Below are 23,005 nucleotides of genomic sequence, written 5' to 3' on the forward strand. Positions count from 1 at the left end.
GAGAGTGTGGCCGCCGGTGGTTCGGCCCGGGCCGAGTCGAGTCGAGTGGAGTCGAGGGGAGTCGAGCGAAGTCGAGTCGAGTCGAGTCGAGTCGCAAGTCACCTCCGCTCACCTCACGGCGCGTTCGACTTCAGTTCGCGCTCGAGTCGTGCACCACGGAACACGCGAGAGTCAGCCGGGCCGGCTGCCGCGATCGAGTTGGACGCACGCGCCCGACCAGCTATCGAGAGAGAGATCAACGATAGACAAGACTGCACGTTTCGACCTGAATCACGTAGACTATAGATCGATTGACGTGAAATTAAAACGGTATAAGATAAAAGAATCGTAATTAGATCGGTAAACGCGTAATATATACAGAACTATAGAAGCATATGATATATGAAATTGCTTGTTCAATTTTGTCAGGATAACGATTCCTTGTTAGAGGAATTAGAAGCGCGAATAGTGGCATGAATCTCGTGACAACCGGTTAATTCAACGTAGAACGCGCTCAAAATTACCGACGCTGTTATATTATGTCACACTCCCACACGAGCGACGGCCGCCGCTACCGGCGCGACGGTATATCAAGCTAACGTTGTCGTCGTTTGACATTTCCATGAGCGTGGAGCAGTTAACGCGAACCCAGTGTTCGTGCCTTAGATCGTGCTGCTGTTCGTGCACGCATCGGTCGAATCAGTGTTATGCTACGTTACGATCACCTCGTCATACTCATCGTCATCATTGTCGTGATCGTTGTCAACGTGACGAGCCTCGTGGTACTGTACTCGTGCAATCTAACGAGAGTCCTTATTCAGTGACTTATCTAGTGCTTTACGATTAGAAGATTGTCTTGGTGTTTTCCGGCCGTGTACATAAATAAATGCGTACAAACGCGTGACATGCGTATCTGTCAAGATATCCATTGATCATATCGTGAAATCGTGAAAGAAATCGTCGATGTCCGAGACGGTATTTCGGACGAAAGACTTCCCTGATATTTCCTTCGAATCAAGACAGTGATATTTCTCGAGGCGCCTGTGAGAAATCAGAAGATTCAACGTAAATCAAAAGGAAATTGTATATCCAAAGAATATCGAGGAAGAAGGTAATGCAATACGTAATTTGGCGCGCATTTCAATTTAACATAGGAAATTCGGTTTGTAGAGAATATACGCGATATATGTCCATTATCGATAGATAGAGAATAATCGTATTTGTCTAAAAGTATTACGCAGCTACATAACATTGTTGATATTGTCGATGTTTCGCAGCGGTGGTTAAGTGAGTCAGTATGTTTTTATGTTCTAATAACACAGTATCCATAGAAAAATGTGTTATCTCACTTAAAGAAATAGAAATATAAATATTGTATAAATATAAATAATAAAAAATAAATATTGTCGAATTGTATATATATATATATATATATGTGTGTGTGTATACAACGAGATTATATTGCTTCGAAACTATATATCATTTAAATTAAGATCAAATGATGCGAAACAAACAATCGTATAATTTTACATACTGTGGCGCAGTGGAGCGGCATCGGTATAATAAATATTTCGTTCGTATATCATTGTTTGATATTTCACGTCAGAAAACTTTTCTGTATTTCTGCTGTAACGTACTACAGCGTACGATACTATTGAAAACATATACCTGTCGAATCGCATAGCGTTACCGACATTAGCTCGCAACGACATTGCTTCGCTTTATCGCGTTGAGCCTAAATTTCGAGTTAGTCCCGCGACCGCGACCTGGTCGTGACTACGGGCTATGAAATCGGTAATGAGCTGTAAATCTTGAAACCGAGTTGTGCACGTTAACGCGGTTCGCGCGTGTGAGTCAGAGACGGCGAGGGCAGCGGGACGATACCGTCGATACATAAGCCAGCATCCGAGGCGAGTATTCTTTTTCCTTACGGTAGGAAATCGAAGGAAAGGATAATAAGCGAGAAATACACTCTCTCTTAGCCGGCGGCCGGTTTCGTCGTTGCGCCGCGCGTGGGTGTACGAGAGGGAACGAGATAGGCCGAGGGTGGGAGGGAGAGGAAAGGAGGCAGTGCGCGCGCTCCGAGTCGATTTTTCGAAAATCCACCGTGAAACCTTCGTTAACGGCGATCCGAGGAGTCGATAACCGAGTTCGTGCGCCGATCGATCGGTCGATCGATACTCGCTTGATTTCGATCGGGGCTTCGTGTGTCGAAAATCGAAACGTGAACAAGTTCTGTTTGGCAAGGCCTCTCTTGCTCGTGTTTAGGAGGTTATGTCGTATTGCTTCCTTCTTTTTTTCACGCTGAATCCGTTTTCTGCTTTCGACGAGCGATTTTCGTTGCGTAAGCAAGAGCAAGAGTTCGAAGAACAGGTATTGTGAAAATTTTAATGTCATTTACAATTAATATCGTGGTTGAATCCTTATTGCGAGATGCGATAAATAGAGTAGAGTAGTTGGATGTTTTGCGTGGGTGTTGCTTATTAGAGTTAACTAATATGCGATGTTTTATTAATCGTGTAAGTACGATTCGAGATTAAATTCGTCCGAGTGGAGACGAATAGAGAATTTATTATAATAAATTTCTTTTTATATTACGAATTTGAAAAATGATAAATATAGATATATTGTGTTTATAACCTCAAATTTCATAATTGCAAACTATGTTTATTTTATAAGTTTATTTATTTTAACTAAATTATCTATTCGAATTCCACTTCGTTATTCTTATACAAACAAATTTAAATCTATAATTTTTCATCGAGATTTTTTTCGAATTTTTTTTTTACAAACCACAACGAAACGTCAAACCGTATATGTACATGTTCTCCATATATCTCTTTCTCGTCGCACGCAAAGCGTTAAATATCCCCATTAACGTCGCAATTTCACACTCGATACAACCTCGAACGATAATGAGCTACGATCCCCGTGAAACATGCAGCTCGAGATTCGCGTCATTAACCAACAATTGATAAACCACGACAGACAATGGACATGTTCTCAAAGGTGAATCAACTAATCTTCCACGTTCGTTGTCGGTGGAAAATGGACATGGACGGTTCGTTCGCCGCGTTCCTTCGAATTTTACCAGTGCATAATAAATCGAGGCTCTTGCGCCATCGAGACGTGCCCTCGTCATATGAAATCGAACGACCTCGTCGTCTTTCGACGTCGTAACAGTCTAGCCGATAATACGAGAGGCCAGGTCGGATTCGATGGTGGTTACAAGCGGTGGAGGTACAACACGACTAACTAACTGCATTGAGCGTGTCCGTCGCACGATTGAGAGGTGTGTACAGCAGGGTGGAAGGAAATATAAAGTCAACGTATTTTTATTATCCACTACCACGCTTGGATAAATTTTTAATTGAAATAAAGAAATAATTATTTGAAATAATTTATTTCTATTCTTATTCGTTATTTGCACTACTGATTAAAAATATATATATATATATATAATGATGTTTTATATTTGAATCTATCTTAGCGATTTCAAATTATTTTTTTTTTTATTTGTTTGACAAAATTTGACGGAAGAAATAAGATAAGATAATTCAAACTGAAGATGTATGATATTATGATATAAAGATTTTTTCTTTTTTCTTTTTTAATTTCAATTTAATCTCAAGAAGATAAACTTTACCAATTATTAATATATATTATTGCAAGATATATCGTGTACAGAATTTAACGTATGGTAAACAAAATTTTGACGTGTATTTTATTATACATAGAATTTGTGGTGCAAGATAGAGAAGAATTTACAAATTTCGAACGATTGATTTTCTTCTTCAGATAACACTTTGAGATAATACCATAATTTTTTAAATTTTTTAATCTGTAAATAATAATTGATAAATAATATGATAATTGTAATGTATGAAATGATTCGTTCGTTTATAAAAAAGAAAAAATAGAATTTGAAAAATTGGGCAATTTGATTTTTTTTGGAAAGAAACAATCGAGTTACTATAATTGAAACTCATAGGTTTAGGAGAATATATTATCAGATAAAGATAGATATCGCATATATATATATATATATATTTTATACAGTAGTGGGCAAGGAACTGGATTCGCCAGTTAATTTAGTTTATAGTTTGGTGAAATACGAGGTAGTTTTAGTTGTTTTGTTACTCAAATATCTACTGCTTTGTCATTCAATTCCAAATGTTGAATATCGTAGTAAATGAATCATGTCAATATTATATAATTATCCGAATTGCTTACTCACATTTTTTCATTAAATAACTTAATTTGCTATTCAATTTAAATCTCATGCTTCGATTTCTGATAAGAAAAAAAAAAGAGAGAGAGAGAGAGAGAGAGAGAGATGATCTTATTTTAACCAATACCTTATATCTTTATGCATATTTTTAAAAAAAAACAGAATTATCAAAAATCGACTTCGACAAAAAGGATCAATTTCCATGAATTTTTTTTTCTAAAAACAGTCCTAATAAAAGGAAACAACAAACAAAATATTCCATCATCCATCAAAAATCTATAATAACAAATCATTTTTTTTTTATCAATATTTCTAGCTCACATCGCACGATAGAGAGATTTTTTTTTTTTTGTTTTACGTAAATCACCGCAAACCGTTTCCGTTCCTCAAAAATTCTCGACTTCGAATTTTCGAACGAACGGGATTGAAAACACTTGCTTAAAAGCATGGTATATTTCCCATCTTCTTTGTCTTTGTTTCCATCAAATGCAATATTCCCTTAACCGAATGCAAAACAATTATAAAGTCCAGAATCTAAACAGTACACTTACACAGTTGTACGTTCGTCCACACACACACACACACGCGCGTACATCCCGCCCCCCTCCCTTGCCAACGTGCACACGCTTAAAAGCAAACGAACGAAGGTCTCAATCGTGGCGCAGCATAACGCAATAATAATCATAATGCCAGATCGATACGCGATATTCGTTGTATCGCACGGTGTATGTCATTACAAGGATGGAGGCACGAAAGCACACGGAATGCCGCGGAGTCGCGTAACGATGTCACTGTGAAAAATCCGCTTAAATTAACGGTCTCTTCGCCGCGAGATCTTCGCCTGTCCCTTTTTCCTCGCATGCCTCTTCTCTTTTTTTCTCGTCTATCTCTCTCTCTCTCCCCCTCTCCCTTCTCCGCGCCATCTCTCTCTCTCTCTCTTTCCCTCGTCCTCTCCCTTCGACGAAGTTTCATACGCGATTTTCGTACGCGATATGCATCTTTCGATCGCGGCGGTGACTCTCGAAGAAAGTAAATAATATGCAAAATGCGTCCTCGTAATGAGCGTACAATTACCGCGACGAGATTGTTCGATATACCGGCAAAATCTGGAAATTGTAAATCAACTTCGAGAAACTTTCTAAGCTGCCTCGAGGAGCCACGTTCACGTTTCGCGTTTTTGGAAATTCGATGATAATTGCATAAATTGGATAGTATATATAGAATGAAAACTTGCCACTTTTCGTGGAAAATGGAATTGGTAATATCGTGCGCGCGTTGTGTTATATCGTACGATTGTCTAATGGCGCGGGGAAAAGGTCTAAGTTCAAGCGTGTGGTACGATTGTGAATTCCTTATGGTGGCTCTCCTGAATATGTGTACGGATGGATCGAAAAATGGTGGATAATGTTGTTGATCGCGCCTCAAGCGGTGGAAATTTCAATTTTCGTGCTAACGGAACGAGGCACGATTAACCTAGAAAGATCGTGATTTATAACAATCGAAGAAGAGTGGTAGAAGATTTTATTCAAATTCTGGAGATTCATCAATGTCGGGCCGCGCAGTTGTCCATTCGAAAGATTTATTAGAAAGGATTATTATTATTATTATTGTAACCCTTAATACGTGATGTACGTAATGAGAGATTGCGAATATGACGTTAATATGAAGATTGATTCTTTTCGTGAAGAAATTTTGCGTAGATTGGAAATACATATAAAACAATTAATTTCTAATTTTCTAATTGTTTTTTTAAAAACAAATTTATAAAATTATCCATGGGTTAGCGTTTCTAACCTTTATATTTTTCCACAACTTCAAGTTTCCCCAACCGGCTTATTCTTTTATGACGATAAGATAAACCTTAAAAACCGGAATTAAATAGTCAAAATCAAGAAAGATCATTAAACTGCGCAGTTACGTGAACAACTTTGCGATATAACAGGGAGCAACATAGCCTCGAGTTAAAACGCATGCAAATTCAAGAATAGTTAATTGCATCTTAAAAGAAAGAAAAATATTTTACTATCCTCCCAGTCACATAACTAGTTAATAATTTATTGACGATTGGTCCCTTTAAAAAATATATATATACACACACATCGTGGTCACAAGCGTGATTAACACCCAATTGCTTAAGCCACGAAGGAAACTCAGCGCTTGCTAACCCAACCCAGTAGTCGACGATTAATTTCTAGAGGAAATTATAACTTTGAAACACACGGTCCACACACGATCTCCCCATGTCGTGCCACTTACTGGAAGGACCGAAAATTATTGGCGACCCATTTCTCTGGTAATTGGATCGTTCGTCAGTCGATGGACAATAAGGAAATAAATAATTATTCGATTATAGTTGAAAAACTTATATTTCACGTGAAATGCGTTTGTCATTTGGAATGTTGGAATGTTGAAAAGTCAGGATCACTTGTCTTAGTTTGAAAAATTTTAAAAATCAAAATTTACTGATATTTTAATTCTTGATAAATAGAGAGAGAGAGGAAAATACAAGCATTTACCTCTATTTGAAGAAAATGAAAATAAAAAATTATAAGTAAATTTTATGGATTAAAAATTATATCTAATATAAAAATGTGTAAAACTTATAAATAATATACCGCATCTATTTTTATTCTCAATTATTAATTCATTATAAACAAAATTCAACATTTCAATTTGTTAACAAATGTTAAAAAATTTTGAGTATAAAATTGAAAGTAAATAGTATATAACGAACTGCCTGTATACGTAAAATCAAGCTATGGAAGAACGTGACCGCGTAAAATATCGAAAGAAAGAAATTGGATCGATTGGATAAATCCCTCCTGGGTCTTGTTATTCTCTTTCCTATATTAGATTAGGTGCAACTCTACGATACCTCTGATTTGATGGACCATAATATGGATACCGATTATTATAGCTGTTCGGTTGATTTGCTGCAACGGTAGTGATTAACGCTCCGATCGTTGTTTCTCGAATAGAAGCCGATCGATATCGAAGTCTACCGATATATACTGATCATTATCTAGTATCTGGCGTTTTGAACCCGTCTATTAATAGAACCTTATTACCAACTCATCACCGCTAAAATTAACCAGACACTTTCATTAACCCGGTCTTTAAACCATGTGATCTGTTCGAATATTATATAATGAGCATAACTATCTTTTTGCACGTATCATAATTTTCTCATTATCTTTGTTATGCTGCATCCTCATTGGAACAAGTGTATATAGAATATTTTTATTATATTTACTTTTGATAAAATTTATAAATATCTCACATTTTTTCATTTCACGATATGATCATATACTTGTACAAAAGAAAAAGAATGTTTAGAAAAATTTTACAGTTTAGAAGAATAATTTTTATTTGAAAAAAAAAAGAAATGCTAGTGAAGTTTATTTTAGGTTAGCGTAGTTTCTTACATTGCGAAGATCATTGGTTAAAGAAATTTCTAATTATTATGAAATTTGAGATGCTAACAGAATGTTTTGTTTTGTTATAGGATCTTGTGCTAGAGAAGAAGAACGTCGACTTCGTTTTTTCGATGACCGATGATCGACATCGATTCGAGTGCAATAATCGAAGTTTCGAGATGAAAGATGGACGACAATCGCGCAAGTGTGTTTCGTTTACGTTTCTTCAATTCGTTCGTAATCGATGAGACGAGTAAGTGAGTCGGATATATTCGGTTATTAAAGAAACGGAGGACCAATAAGAGAACAGTGTCACAACGCGTGTGAAATGGATGGTACGCCAAAGAAAATCGAAGCAGTGTTAATATATGGATGCCCATGGGTGGAATTTGGCCGAAATGTGCCAGCGTTACCATCACGCTGTACCGGCAGCTCAAAATTCTTCGCCAGCTAGGGATTCCTCAGCTGCTATTGTGCAAGGCTTGTCAACAGCTACGCACATCGATCAGGCTAGCCCTTCTTATTCCCATTACACGTAAGCATTTTTTTTTTTTAATCGTATTCTTTTAAACGTGTGTATAAACATTTGCACTGTAACAATATTAGAATCATATTCGAAGAAGATACGTATATAATGGTTAGAAAATAAGAGATTTAATATCCTACAAATAAAAATTGAAATTCATATTCAATTTTTCATAAAATTCTATTAAAAATAAACGAAAAGTGATCACATTTCAATATATGAAATCTCTTACGAATTAAAATCTCGAATTATAAAAGATAAATACCACGAACGAATCACTAATTTATACACCACTTAACCTTAAAAAAAAACATATCCAAAGAAAAAGAAAGAAACAATCAGACACTCTAATAACCATATAATAATAAGAATCAATGAATCGACAGGAGGATCGTAATTTCTCACCCTTTCTCATTAATTCGAAAACATTACAACAACGCGGTTAGAAGGCACTCTCGTGCAAAAAGAAAGAAAAATGACGTCGTTTCGGCGTTTTCGCGCGTGCCCCGTCCTGTGTACTCATCCTTATCGCAACCACGGTACGTTCTCAATTGTATTATATATATTAATAACGATACAGCGAATTAGGGATAAGTATACGATTCCTTGGTCAGGGCTCGGTAATCCTGTTATTAGCGCGGCGATTAGGGGAAGATGATCCTCAGGCAAATTGCAGGGGCGTATACCGCGGTGTTTGGTTAACGTAATCGCCAATCACTATCGTTGATCCTCTCTCGCGGTAAAACAGAGAGAGAGCTGAGAAAAGATATCGACGGAAGGAAAGAGAAGGTATATAAAGGATCGTAGAGAAAAGGAACAGGGTCGATGCGTCGGTTAGTATGAAACCCTCGGGACCTCACGGCATTTCCCTTCTTCGAGAATTTTCTCGTTTACGTTAGCAGAGAGCCTTGAAGCGAGCCAAGATCTCGCTCGTGTCCCGAAGACATTCGTGCCGTGGAGTCGATTAAATTGCAGTTTACGCTCGGATTCAATATTTCACTGTTATTACGTGGAATTGGCGTAACCAAACGGCAGAAAAGTATTCTTCTTTAAACAGTCCAGGATTGTTAGGTTGACCACGTACGAGGAATTTCCTATTCCGTTTTACTTACGTGGTACAAGATGGGTAATTTTATTGGAGGATATGTACAGTTTGGTATTTTATCGGTTGATGCATCGATTCGATTATTTATTTATTATTGATGAGGCTTGTTTCTTCGGTGGTTTGTTCGATATTGTACAGTTAAAATTGAACCGTTGTTGTTGCTTATCGTTAATATTCAATTTTTTATTCGATAAATTATTAATCAGGTTTTTTTTCGAAGATTTCTCAGATTTTCTTAAATTATATTAAGGCAAAAAGTTAAATATTTTGTTTTCTTTTCACATTTCGCGAAGCGGAAACATAACCTATGCGCATGCGTATTCTCGATGAAAGAAAGTAGCGGATGAAACGGGATAAAAACGAAACTAAAACGGTTTCAAGATCGACTTTTTGAACTACGTCGTTTCGCTGGCGACGAAAATCATCTTCATTAAAATTGTTCCGCTCGGTTCCATACGTTGCTCGCGCGGCCGTCGCATGGATCGCGAACCATGTCACGATATTCGCTCGGATATCCCGGCGAGTGACTCTCGTAGCCTAGATTTGAAGTGTCAACGTGTGATGCGTTTTCAACGTGTACGATTTTTACATCATTTTAATCCTATCCATATCGCAATACCTTTTCTCGAAATCTCTTTAGCGCGATTCTAGTGCGATCGATGAGTAGCAAATTGGCTCGAGAACAGTTGGAACGTTCTTTGTTCTGCTATTTATAACTAAGGCTTGGACACATTTTATTGACGTGATGATAAAAGATAAGAATTTGAAATAAATTCTAATATTTTTAGAACAATAGATGAAAATACTAATATAAATAATTACAATATAAATTTAATAAATAAAATGATTTTTCATTGAGATCGAGTGAATTTTTTTGAATACAGTTTATATTTTGGTGAAATAAAAATTTTAAATTTCTTGATGTTGTTGAAGAAATTCATAAAGGAATTTAAATTTTTGGTGTAATTGAATACAGACAAAATGGAATCGAAAATATTCAAGAAGTTATTTTGAGAAACATTTGTTCAAATATGATAAGATGCTAAGTGAAGTAACAAATTATTTTTATTTATAATCAATGAATAATGAAATAATTCATTCTCTTGTGTATATATATTATTTCTAGTTTTTCAAAAATTAAAATCTATTTATCTATTTACTATTTTTATAACATTCATTTTTTCCCATTTGCATTACTATAAGTTTCTTAAAATAAATCTCTCTCGAACAACTTTTTCACAACACTTTTTGAACTTCTCCTACAAGACTGTCTTACAAGATTCAATTTTTTTTCTATTTTTATTCTCATTTAAATTTCCTGAAAATCATTGGTATCTGTTTATATTGTCTTTATATAATCATACAACTTCCTCAAGATTTACCTTCTTTTAACTTTTTACTAATTTACTAGTTTATAAAATTCTACATAGAATTGAAATTTTTTCCATTTCTATTATTTCATTTCCCATTTTTCCATTAAAGTTTCATGAAAATCATCCGAACATCGAAGTTCCGTTTTATCATCAATTATCATATTCTTCGGAATATCCCAAAGCTAACTACGTTTAATTTTTCACTTCCACTTCTATCTTGATAATCATTAAATATTATCAATGTTATTAAGAATGTTCTTCAGAGAATATTCATTAAATTTCCGTTAAACTAATACACAATTGGATTTTTCCACTTCTGGAACTTCCAATCGAATACAAAATAATAATTAATTGCAAATGTTAATTGACGTCTTACGTTTCTGATGACTTGACGCGACGCAATGTTTCTACATTTAACATTTTCTCGTAACAACAAAATATTTATAATATTTTATCTGCATAAATTAATAAATTTTTACAAAATATAATTTTAACAAATTATTTTAAAACGCGTTTATTAATTTATTACATTTTCAATGATGTACGAAAAGTAAGGTTATACGAACTTGACCATACATTAAAACTTTTATAAATTTTTTAATAATATCACAATCATCAATACATAAAATCTAACCTAAAAAACAGAGATGAAATTTAACAAACATTCGTTATCTCGCTTATTTAAAATAACTTTACAAAAAGTAAGGTTATGTGCGTTTGACGATATACTTTTACACACAAAATTATCTAGAAATCGAAACCTAAAATTTTATCGAACAGCGTTTATCGATTAAAAATAACAAGTTATATTCGATACCTGCTTCGTAATCAACTGAGAAAGAAAATCGTCAAAAGTTTCTATCGATCCTCGAAGGTCGACAACCTGTCGTCGTCGTCGTCGTTGTCGAAGAAACGAGGCCGATTCGCAAACATCAATTATATCGACGAAACGTCAATAATTCCTTGAACGATAAACTACGCGCGTTGCGTGTCGGTTTTTCTCGGTAACTCGGCTTCGCGTCGGGATTCATGAAGCTTCTCGTTGCGTCGCGAACGAACAATACACCGGACTTCCCCCGAATTTAGTCGACGGTCGGCCATAACTCTCGATCGATCGTTTTAAACGTACGTTTCCCGAATATAATAACGGCATGACACAGGCACGAGGCGCCCCTTTGCGTCAGATTTTTTGTCCTCGTGATTTTCTGGGATACAATGATGAGTCAGATCGATGACTTGACGATTGGAACGGTGATTACGTATTAATTACGGATAAAAATCAATTACGGTCATTTCGATGGAATCGCCTCCTTTCAACGGTACGTTCCTTGAGCGACGTTTCCGTGAATCGCGATTCCACCTTATTTTCACTTTGGATTTGGATTCCTATGATTTTTGATTTTTGGCAAATTTTCAATGTTATAATTTCTCTTTATGAACTCTTTGTTGAATTTTTTAATGTTCCCCCCCCCCCCCCCCAATCTTTTGATAAAGTTTAATACGAGTTTTTCACGAGGCGTTTCTTGGATCTTTTCGTTCGCTTCGAATTTTATCGGATTTTCGATATTGTAATTTAATTTTCTATGAATTTTATATACTTTCGGTTATCGAATTTTTAACATTTTTTTTTTTTTTTTTTTTTTTATTCTTTCGTGAATGCTTAGTGAAAATTATTGGTAAATATCTTGTACAAATTAATACGTATAACATAGCATAATCTTAAATTATAAACAGAAAGAAAATTACACTATTGTTGGAAAATATATCGTCGTGGCAAGTGGGAAAAAGATGTTAATACAAGATTAAGAATGTCATAATGCACGTCATAATTTGGTTAAAATTAATTTTTAACGAAATATAATTCCAAGTAAAATATAATGTACGTATTATACAAATTTACATTTATTACATACATAGAAATAATATAACGTATTTAAAGGTAACGAGGAATGACGGAACTCCATGAAGTCGGCTCGTACGTGAAAGGTTAATTTATTTCAAACTTGCAACATTTATCGATGGTCTCTAGAAGCTGGCTAACAAACCGTGCAAAATTTCAGTCTCGAACTTTAACTTTATAATAGAATTTCGCGTTTGCCGTACCGTGGCACGGGATAATAACTTTGGTTGCACGGTAATTTCAAGGTGTAAAATTATTCGCCTATTAGGCTAATCGATAATGCTTGGGATTAAATAGTCACTGGTGAATTTTATGTTGTTTTCATTACGGCCATGTCGAAAATGGTTTATTCACTTTGTGCAATGGGGTGATCTAAAAAAGAGAGAAAAAATAAACTGCTATTTAGACAAATTAAGAAGAAGAAAATTAAGAAAAAAACCTACAAGCAATTATTTTAAGCAAAATAACAAAATTTACGAAGTAACGATTTGAAACACGATATATATATATTTCAATATAATTTTGCAAAAATTAATATTATACTTCTTGATAACAATTTATAAAATATCATTCGGTGTAATGCCATTCAAAAATAGATGTAGACATTTTCTTAGAATTATTCAAAATATCATTTCGACTTGTATTATAAAATAATTCACCCCGAAAATACATCTCCCGGATTCAAACATTCAGATCTACTTTTAAACAAAACCAAAAATAATATTTCAAGTAATATTTTAAATGATCCCAAACAATTGCGAAATAAATAATAATAGAACGAGGTGATATTTCCAAAATGCCCAGATTGCGCCCAATATATATATATATATATATTATTTCCATTTCTATTAAACGTATTCTTTTTAACATATAACTTATCACGTATTTTCGAGACACTCTATACGTGAACAATAAAATCGTATCGTTAAATAAAGGCTTTCCTTACCTCGAACGATATAAGGTTAATCGTTGTCACGATTCAGCATGTGTCGTTGATGCAACCAATTGCATTGTTACGAATACATATTATTTACCCGTATATATAACAATAATTATAGCGCGAAACCAACTGTGCTACCAAAACAGTGGGAGAAACGATTTGTATATGAGGGCGCATGCGTCCTTGCGCGCGGGAATTTTGAGGGAATTTCGAAAGGCCGACAATGACGCGGCCAAACAATGGCAGCGATTTATCAATCGAATGAAAATTCAGTTGTCCTCGGGGAAATTTGCTTTTGTTAAAAAAACAATGGAGGTGAGAGTTAAATGAATTGAGGTGATTTCGAACCGTCTCGACCGGAAACCGGATATTGTTCCTTCTATATTCGCTTTAATAAACGTGTAAACGAACAATATTTAATTTCTACATGTTTAATTTGATTTTGCACACAGGGTGTCCTGATGTATGCGAATACTTCGAGCATTTTGAAAATTATTATTTCCAAACTCCCAATAATATGTTTTTGTAATATTCGAGAATAATTTTTAAGATGTTTTTTTTTTTTTACACGGAAGATAAGGGAAAAAGATCAATACAATTATGGAATATGACAGTGTGTTGATTAGTTGCGAATATTTTTTTTTTTTTTTTTTAATATTCTTATGCAAATTTATATATATATATATATATATACAATTATGTAAAATATTTCCAAACTAGAAATGACAACAGTTGAGAGAAAAACACTTGATGGCCCATAAATTAGAAATCATTGTTCTAGAAATTATTCGTTATTCCAAAAAATATTTTAAATGCTGATTACGAAAACTTATCTTATTTTGGGGAATATTTACAAGTCGTATTCACAACAAATAATACTTGTTTCTGCATCATCAATTCAAATACGAACATTTTATTCGAATTTAAACTTGAATTTTGGAGTGAATATTTGCTCGCTTGTAAATGCGGTTTAACCTCTGCGGTACGACACTCGTCATAATGTAGTATTATATACTTAACGGTCGAGAAGCAAGTGTACCACGAAGTATTTTTATTCGAGATTTTCGAAACCTTTCGATATTCCAAAAATTTTCAAATTTTTTCCCCTACTTTTCCAATACTTGTACTTTAATCTCATTTTAGTACAGTATTGTAATATCGACACGATTTCACCGTTAAGAAATCAAAATTTTAATACCTCTTAAAAAAAAAAAAAAAAATTCGAAAATTTTTATCACAAAATTTCCAGTTTAAAAGTTTTTTAAAAAAGTCAGATTTTAAATTAAACAGATTAGCGCAACACTTAATACGAATAATATCGATGGATAGATATCACAGTACGCCGTTCGTGAATCGTGTAATAATTTTTGCGTCTGCCCAAGATGTTCGATCGTTTTCACCCGGTCACAGGAAGTCGTAGATACCTAATGGCCGATACGGTCTGAGGTCAGAAGAAGGCGGTATATAGGATACAACAGCCGACGACGTCCGTTCCGCGGTCTTAAGCCTGTAAAGGTTTCGGGGATGCGCTTTCTTCGTTCTCGAATCTGAGAACGCGGCGGAGCGTTAGTAGTGCAGAGGTGAGCGGCTCGGGTCGTCACTTCCGCTTACCAAGCGAACCGCATTGGTCATTCGATTTAAAAGTTTAATCAGGGGCCTATAAAATTACGAGTTCCTCTGTTTCGAGCTTGTTACTAATATCTCGATTCCTTCACGATTCTATGGCATGCGTAATACGCGAGATTTTACTAACAAGAAACACTGTTTTAATTTTTCTTTATCGGTTTACATGGTTTATATGTTTACTGCATACACGTATAATCTCTGGAATTGAAATATACTCGCGCGTATACTCGTGCTTAAAAATCACCTTCTATTATTTCTTTTTTTTTTTTTAATAAAAATTGATCAGAAATTGTTAATAGGATTTTTTTTTTTTAAATAAATGGGGTGTTAATATATTCGAAATGAAATCTCGGGAAAAAATAAATACAAAAGTATTAATTGAGACTTATTTATTAAGTTACAAGCAAATTAAATAAAGCAAGAGATAGAAATAGAAATTAAAAATAAATAATCGAATCTGTAAAGAAAAAATAGCATTAATACATATTTACTTTAACTATGTATAATGTAGAACCATCTAGATCACCATGTCGGTTCAATATATCAATGATATATTTTAATGATGTACCAAAAATTTAAAAAAAGAGAATGAATCTATAAAGAAAAGATAAGAATAGCAAACATACTTGGACCGATATGCGTATATAGAACCGATCGCCATATCTTGGCTCGCCGCGTTCGAGGCCGGTGCGCCGTTGCGTCGAGTAATGCAAGGGTGTGTTCGCTCGTCGCGATTATTTGAATAAAATGCGCCACTACGTCAGCCGTCAGGCGTCCGCGACTCGAAAGCTTTCTCTACTTCTCTGCGACCCGAAAGGGGGGAATAATTTACTCCGGGAGAACAACAAGTGTGTCGTTGACGGAGGCCTCGTTCCTCTTTCTCTCTCTTTCTCTTTCTCTCTCTCTCTTTCTCTCTTTCCTTCCCTCATTCCGTCTTCGTTGGCCGCACGAAGCTTCACTCCCCGTGTCCATGCTGCGTACCGAACCGTGCACACACGGGTTTTCTCTGTTTCGCCGAGATTCATGAGCCTCGACGGACGTGCCGATTTAGAGGATCGTTCGTTCGTACGTTTGTGCGTCCTTTGTCTCATGCGCCGCGGTTTCTGACCGCCTTTTGCTCGAGTTTTGCGCCGAGACAAATATCGGGCGGCCAAGATATTCGTGATTCGTTCGAGTTGCGCGTTTGAAAGAAAAGTCGGTTGGGTTGCGTCGAAAAAACGGTCGTTACATTTACCGTAAAGGATAGAAGAGGTTTATGCGCATGCGTTTTTTAAACACGGTTCGCGTGACCTCGACGCTATGGAAAGGAAAGTTTTTCGTTGCGCGAATATTGGAAATAATTGAATAAGATTATGGTAGATTGTGGAATTAAATTTGAGATTGTGGAAAGGAAAATATATTATTATAGGAACATCGACTGGATAAAAGTTGAGTAGAATTTAATAGGCTAAAAAAGTTTTTGTGATTGAAGTGTGTTTTAGGTTAGAATTTAGATTTGGAATTGAGATTTCATTGCTTGAATATTAGTCGAGAAAAAGTTAGGTTAAGTAGATTGATTCAAGTTTAGGTCTTCATCTAATCGATCTCTCCTTTCACAACAAATGAAATCAACTATCTAAAATCCAACTATAACAATAATATACAATTTTCAGGAATAGATTTTCTCAGATATCCACACAAGTTCAATCTTTGATTCCAATTTATACAACACAATACTCAATTGTCGAATATATTGAATTCTTAATTCCAATTTATATCTCATTTCAACACCTGTTTTATCTCATGAGCTCTAACAATGCAACGATCTCGACATTCAAAGAATTCATGGAACGTTACAACGATTATGACCGAGCATTTAAGCTGACAGGAGGAATCACTAAGATGTTTAATCGCGAAATTTCATTCAGGCCAAGATCTCGTGTCGAACCGAGGCGAAAGCGCAGTTATTTTGCAATTTAAAAGAACGAAAATCGTCTGCATATCATAATCATCATTAAAATGTGCGATTCACGTATTTTACACGGAGGCCATCGACGACACCGACAGGATTAATATTTCCGATACGGCCAAGGCTCATTGCATTTCCAGTTGGAAACTGCTTCCTCTACTCTTGGTACAATCACCCTATATGAATCATTAAAGAAACAATGCTGAAGGCAGTGGCGTATCTATCATATGCGTGGGTGGTGCAGCTGCACCGACGCGGCTTGAACCTGAGGAATCTTGACCATGAGTTTTTGTAGTTTTTTCGTTGCAGATGTACGTTCTATCTGAAATTCAAGCTTCTCTCTTACGTACGTTTTTAATTATGACGATACTTTATTATTGCGAAGTATCGATATTATTTTACAGTCAAATTATAATTTTTTTATTTTTTATAATTGATTCTTTTATATATTGATGACAATTTCAATTCTAAAATTATTATTGCAATGTATATAACATTGGTCTTTTATTGTTAGATTATTCTAGAGAAAATAAAAGACTTTTTCACATTTTTTTTTAAGTGCATTCTTTTACGAATTAAAAAATGAAAAATAACAAAATTTTCCAATTTCTAAGTTCATTACTTTACAAAATATACTATAAAAATGAAAAATTAAAATCATCAACGCGTTTTATAAAATCCAACTATTTAAAAAAAAAGTTAGGTTAGTATTTCCTTTCGTCAAGGATTTATCGAATCAAATCACTACACATGGATTTATAACACATATATTATTTAAAATTAACAGATAAAATTAGAAGAAGTTTTAATTTGAAAATCCAAATTTTCGATAGAATAAGTATAAAAGATGAAAAATAAGATCTCGGTCATTGACACGCCATCCCACGCCAAAATGATTCTTTCCTCTGAGCCATCGATCGCGGTTCTCGACTCGGCACGTTATTAAAACGACACCTCGTATCGATCTCGCTTATCGATGCCATACTTCAGACAGTACGGAGGAACGGTAGCAGTAGTGTGGCGCGCGTTTTAACTGCGCAAGCGTGTCCGCCACGACTGAGAAGGACTACTAGCAAAAACCTTTGCTACTATCCGGCGAACTTTATTGAATGAAAATGCCGCTACGTTTTTGTCCCCGTCCCAGCATCTCTCCCGGACCGAATGAAACAATAGCCATTATGTGAAACATTCGCGTGTCCGTATAACATACATATATGCATGCCTCCACGTGTGTATTACGTCTTTTTCTAAATTTGTACACGGATGCCGACACATTCAAACGTAGAAACCTATACGTGTATATAAGTTATAGATACTTACATGTACACATCTTTTGCGTATATAGATGTAGATGTACAGGTATAAACATTTTAAGATATACGTATGTGTAGAATATGCATATATATATATACTCGTTACAAGTGTATATACATATATACATGTATATATATATATTCGTTTATGAATGAATGAATGTGTATAAATATGTATTTGAATATGTGTATCTAGTAGACGTACTTGAGATACGTGTATGTATAAATGAATGAATGAATCTGTATAAATGTCGTGCTTGTGAACGTGTCCTAAGTGTATATACTATATATGTAGCATATAGATATTCTCCATACCTACATTTTTCATTTATGAATGAATGAATTTATATGTATAAAATTTAAACATATTCCACGTATGATATACATCTTTCATGTATATACAAATTTAAAAAATCTGTTATAAATATGCATTTATATATCATATAATAAACATATATTCGCATTTTCGTGCATAAATGAAAAGTGTCCAAATGTGCATTTATATACATTTATATACACATAAAACAAACATATTCGTTACACGCGTGCATACATGCCTTTCATGCATAAATGAGAATCTATACAAACGTGTATTTATATACAGAATATTCACACACATACACATATATATAAATATATAACATATATATATATATATATATATAATATAGGCATGCGGAGGACAGCTGTTGGTTACTATTATACCCGACACGGTCGCATTATGCCTTAAGGACAATCGTGGGAATTCCATTAAGTGGCCTTGAATGGTTCATTCATGTCGATCAACTCTTTTCCTAACGGGGTTGACAGATCAATCGGCTCCGGGCAGAGAGGCACGAGCACCGACCCACCGGGGATTTCTCTCCCCGCTGCGCCTGCACAGAGTTCCTCTTCGATCGTGGACGGGCACAAAGACGAAACAGAGATGCCAAAGTCAATTACCTCGCGTATATACGAATGCCGCCGCGTGTACGAATCGATCTCTTGTTTTCTTCAGCCGGACCGCTCTCGTTTGTCCCGGTATCGAACGTATCGAGAATGGTATTCCATCCGCGTCGTACGGAACTCGTATCGAAAGGCGAGACGTACGCGTCGAGCAATCGAAATAATTGACTTTTGCTCTTAATCGGAATATTCATTGCAAAAAATTGAGATAATTGATTTACATTACCTACCGAAAATGTAACGTTACTCGCATGGTCATGTGGTCTGGAAAGTTTCAGAAGTGAGGTTAGAATCTTGTCGTTTCGGAAAATTTTTTTCACGAAAGATATTTTCACGGAAGAAACAAAGTGAAAAATGCAAATACATTTTGAGAACTTTCGAGAACTTCTCTACATTTTTCGCAGACGAACACTAATTTGAGGTTATCCAAGAGTAAATAAATTTACACACTTATATTATGTATAATAACGAGAATAATATTTTTGAGAATTGTTTTCGATAATTATTTTTCATTATATTGAAAGTAATTTTTTTTATAATATTACTCTCAAATCACACTTTAAAACTTTTGCTTTGAAATAGTCAACATTTTCGATCTAACAATCGATCGGCTATTTTCGGTTATCTTCGACTAACTGGCCGACGTTAGCCGAGTATAGTCGATAGATTTTTGTCCTTTTTTATCCATAAACGAAACTCGATACGTTTAATCGAATTTAGTGAATTGTAGCAAGAGCGTTCAAAAGTAGAGATCGAAAAAGGTAATGGTACGATAAAGGTACAATATTTAATGAGGAGAGATGCCCGTGGAAAAGATCGGTCTCATTGTTTCCCGATAAAGAAAGCCGAGCGAATATTCCGATTCCTTTTTCGATGCCGATTCTAGATGGACTCGCGTTTTCTGGAATGAAGTTTTAATTACGAAGATTTTCTTTGTACTCGTTTCTTCTCGGGTCAACAATTAGTTAGCTATAATTATAATGACATGAGAAACATGATTAAATCATCGAGATTAGTAAATAAATCGAATTCAGAATTTAATATCGTAAATTACCGCAATCTTTCTATATCTCTATTGTAAATTTATTCCTTCAATTTACTCGTATATATTTCAAATAAGCAATTATCGATATTATACGACACAGTTATTTTCAACGTTTATTGCATTTCAATCAAACGAAAAATAAATATTATTTTATTTACATCGAATAAATAAACATAAATAATAAATAATATTTATCGTCCATGATTTAGACATTAAATCGTGTAATATTTCAAATTTAATATCTTATTCAATGAAATGCTCAATAATTCAATTTTCTAATCATTGTATCAACTTGTTTCAAATTTTCCCTAATTCTGGTTATTTTAACTTCTGGTTAAATTTCACTCGATCGAATACGCGCATGCGTGTTAACTCGCGTTACCATAAGCGTATATATATATATATATATATACCGTTAATCAAACGCCATTCGCGCATTGCACAACATGATTAACATAAATTTTCGTGTTTGAATTTTCAGGATGTTGGATAATTATGACAGGGGTGAGGTGACACCACCGCCGGTGAGCAGTTATGGCGGTTCCCCTGGACTCTTGGCACTTCATTCCTCGCTTTATGCGACACCTACGTCGAGGGCCTACGATATCGAGTCGAACATCGATGGCAACGACAGTTCCATGCCCATCGACACCCAAATCATCTCGGTACGCTCGATCCAGGTTATAACACCTTTAGAAAATAGGCTAGGATATTTTTCACCCGAGGAACGCTGTTTCACCTCGAACACACCTACTCCTTCTCCGCTGTTTTTACAGCGTTCCTTCGATTAAGCCGGATCCACACTGGGATTGTTTAACATTAGAACAGAATATATAGGATACTCTTCCTTCCTTACACATCCTGATTGAATAATGAATCCAAATCATCGTTAAAGCGTATGGCACGTCGATTTATGATAAAAACTATTGAAAATTTGAATTTGAATACTATGAAATTCGATTGATATAAATTTACTTAATTTGTTAATTTGTCCAACTTGTTGACTATTAAGCGAGATTGAATTCGCGTGGAAAATTGGAATTTTTTTTAAAGATGTATCCTCATTTTAAGAAATTTGGAATGCATTTGGACCTATTTTTGACCCGGGCAATACCGAGATTCCACGAAGAGAGGAATTCAATGTTTTATCGCGCGATAAACAATTTTCACATTTCTTTCGAGATCGGTGCGCATTATTCATTTCCATTATATTACAATGCCGATTCTAGCTAAGAGCCGACCAACCTCGGTACACCAGCTTTTACCCAGCAACAATACTGGATATATACATGCTCGTTAGCCGCACTGATTGTATCTATCAATAATTACGTATTAATGGAATCGGAAAATATCGACTTTCACCCGTTTTCGTTAATAAGCGAGTGAGTGATCGAGTCATTTTCTCGTCCGAATATTAACAAAGAAATTGATGGAAATTTTTAGCGAGAAAAGAAATTGATAATTCAATGATCGAAACAAATAAACGCTTAGGAATCGAGTGTGAACCGATTAAGAAGGAATCGAAAAATTTTATCAGGGTTGGAAAATCGGGAAAGGGTATTTGGAAAAATTGTTAAAAAGTTGAATCGGATTTGCAGATACCGGGAATGTTGAGCGGACCAGCGCAGCAGCGATTGGAGGACATGTCTTGGCTCGCATCTGGTCCGTCGCTGGAGTACCAGCAAGGAATCTCGCCGATTCCCGCAGGAGTGAAGATGTGCCATCCAGGCAGCACGGCCCAGAGGAGCCTGAAGGAGCAGCGGATACGTCGCCCGATGAACGCGTTCATGGTCTGGGCAAAGGTCGAGCGCAAGAAATTGGCCGACGAGAATCCTGATCTCCACAACGCCGATCTCAGTAAGATGCTCGGTAAGTTCGTACGTTCCGTTTAAAATTTTTTAATCCCCTCCATCCTTGGTTCTTCACTTTCGTTGAATTAGAATTTTGGTTTTCTTCGATGTTGCAATATTTTTTCTTTTTCCCGATTTATTCGTGTAATTGTTCGATAGAAAATTTTCTATATAATAGTTGAAGGAAACGTATAGGTGTTTTTTTATTGATAATTAAAACTACGAATGATTTTTTTTGTGATTTGTGAAATTTAATGAGAGTTTTTTTGGAGCGAGAAAAGTATATATATCTAAGATTAAATCGGTATCAATTTGTTTCTTGAAACATTTCTGGGACGCGTACGAAAGAAACGATTTAGAAAGGTCTTGCCACGTTCGATCGTTCCAATCGTTCCTGCATACCATAATGTCGAAACGTAATTAATTATTTTCGAGATAAGGGATCGCGGAAAAGTAGGAATTACAACGTCATAAATTAACATAATATATGCTTATAAACAAATAAATAAACATACAGAACTAAACGGCGATATTTTCACAGTTGTAAACAGTTAGATAGGTTGTAAAATCTTTTTTCACTTTGAAAAGAGGTCGCGAGACAACTCTGGGAATAAGAAAGTCGGAAAACTCTCTTCATGCTGGTGTTGTTATTAATTTAATTACTCGTCACGTGATCAACACGTGAATGGAGATACGAGCGCAACAAAGAGAACGCGAAATTTTTCTTCGCCACGAAACTTCCTCTGTGTTTGAACACACACATTGAAAATCTTCTGTATTGTTCGTTTCGATCTACATTGATTGAAAT

The 23,005-nt window shown here is 35.2% G+C and overlaps 1 protein-coding gene and 1 long non-coding RNA gene across 6 annotated transcripts in view; one reads left to right on the top strand and one right to left on the bottom strand.

Annotated features, from left to right (window-relative positions):
- LOC100869894 (uncharacterized) overlaps nucleotides 1–23,005 on the top strand; it is a 69,165-nt gene continuing 46,160 nt past the window's right edge. For all 5 annotated transcript variants that reach the window (XM_012494770.3, XM_086913695.1, XM_086913698.1 and 2 more), the window contains exons 1-4: nucleotides 1–1,090; nucleotides 7,716–8,161; nucleotides 20,829–21,012; nucleotides 21,946–22,216. In XM_012494770.3, coding sequence (XP_012350224.1) covers nucleotides 7,995–8,161; nucleotides 20,829–21,012; nucleotides 21,946–22,216 — 622 coding nt within the window. In that variant the 5' untranslated portion in view covers nucleotides 1–1,090; nucleotides 7,716–7,994. The remainder of the gene's footprint in view (nucleotides 1,091–7,715; nucleotides 8,162–20,828; nucleotides 21,013–21,945; nucleotides 22,217–23,005) is intronic.
- Nucleotides 12,509–19,939, bottom strand: LOC147656790 (uncharacterized). The gene is made up of 2 exons (XR_015293901.1): nucleotides 19,533–19,939; nucleotides 12,509–12,902 (listed from the first exon to the last, which is right to left on the bottom strand). It is a non-coding gene; the product is annotated as an uncharacterized LOC147656790 (long non-coding RNA).

Source organism: Apis florea, unplaced genomic scaffold (genome assembly GCF_048593485.1).
Source record: "Apis florea isolate Af1SG1 unplaced genomic scaffold, ASM4859348v1 contig_3496_pilon, whole genome shotgun sequence".
NCBI lineage: Eukaryota > Metazoa > Arthropoda > Insecta > Hymenoptera > Apidae > Apis > Apis florea.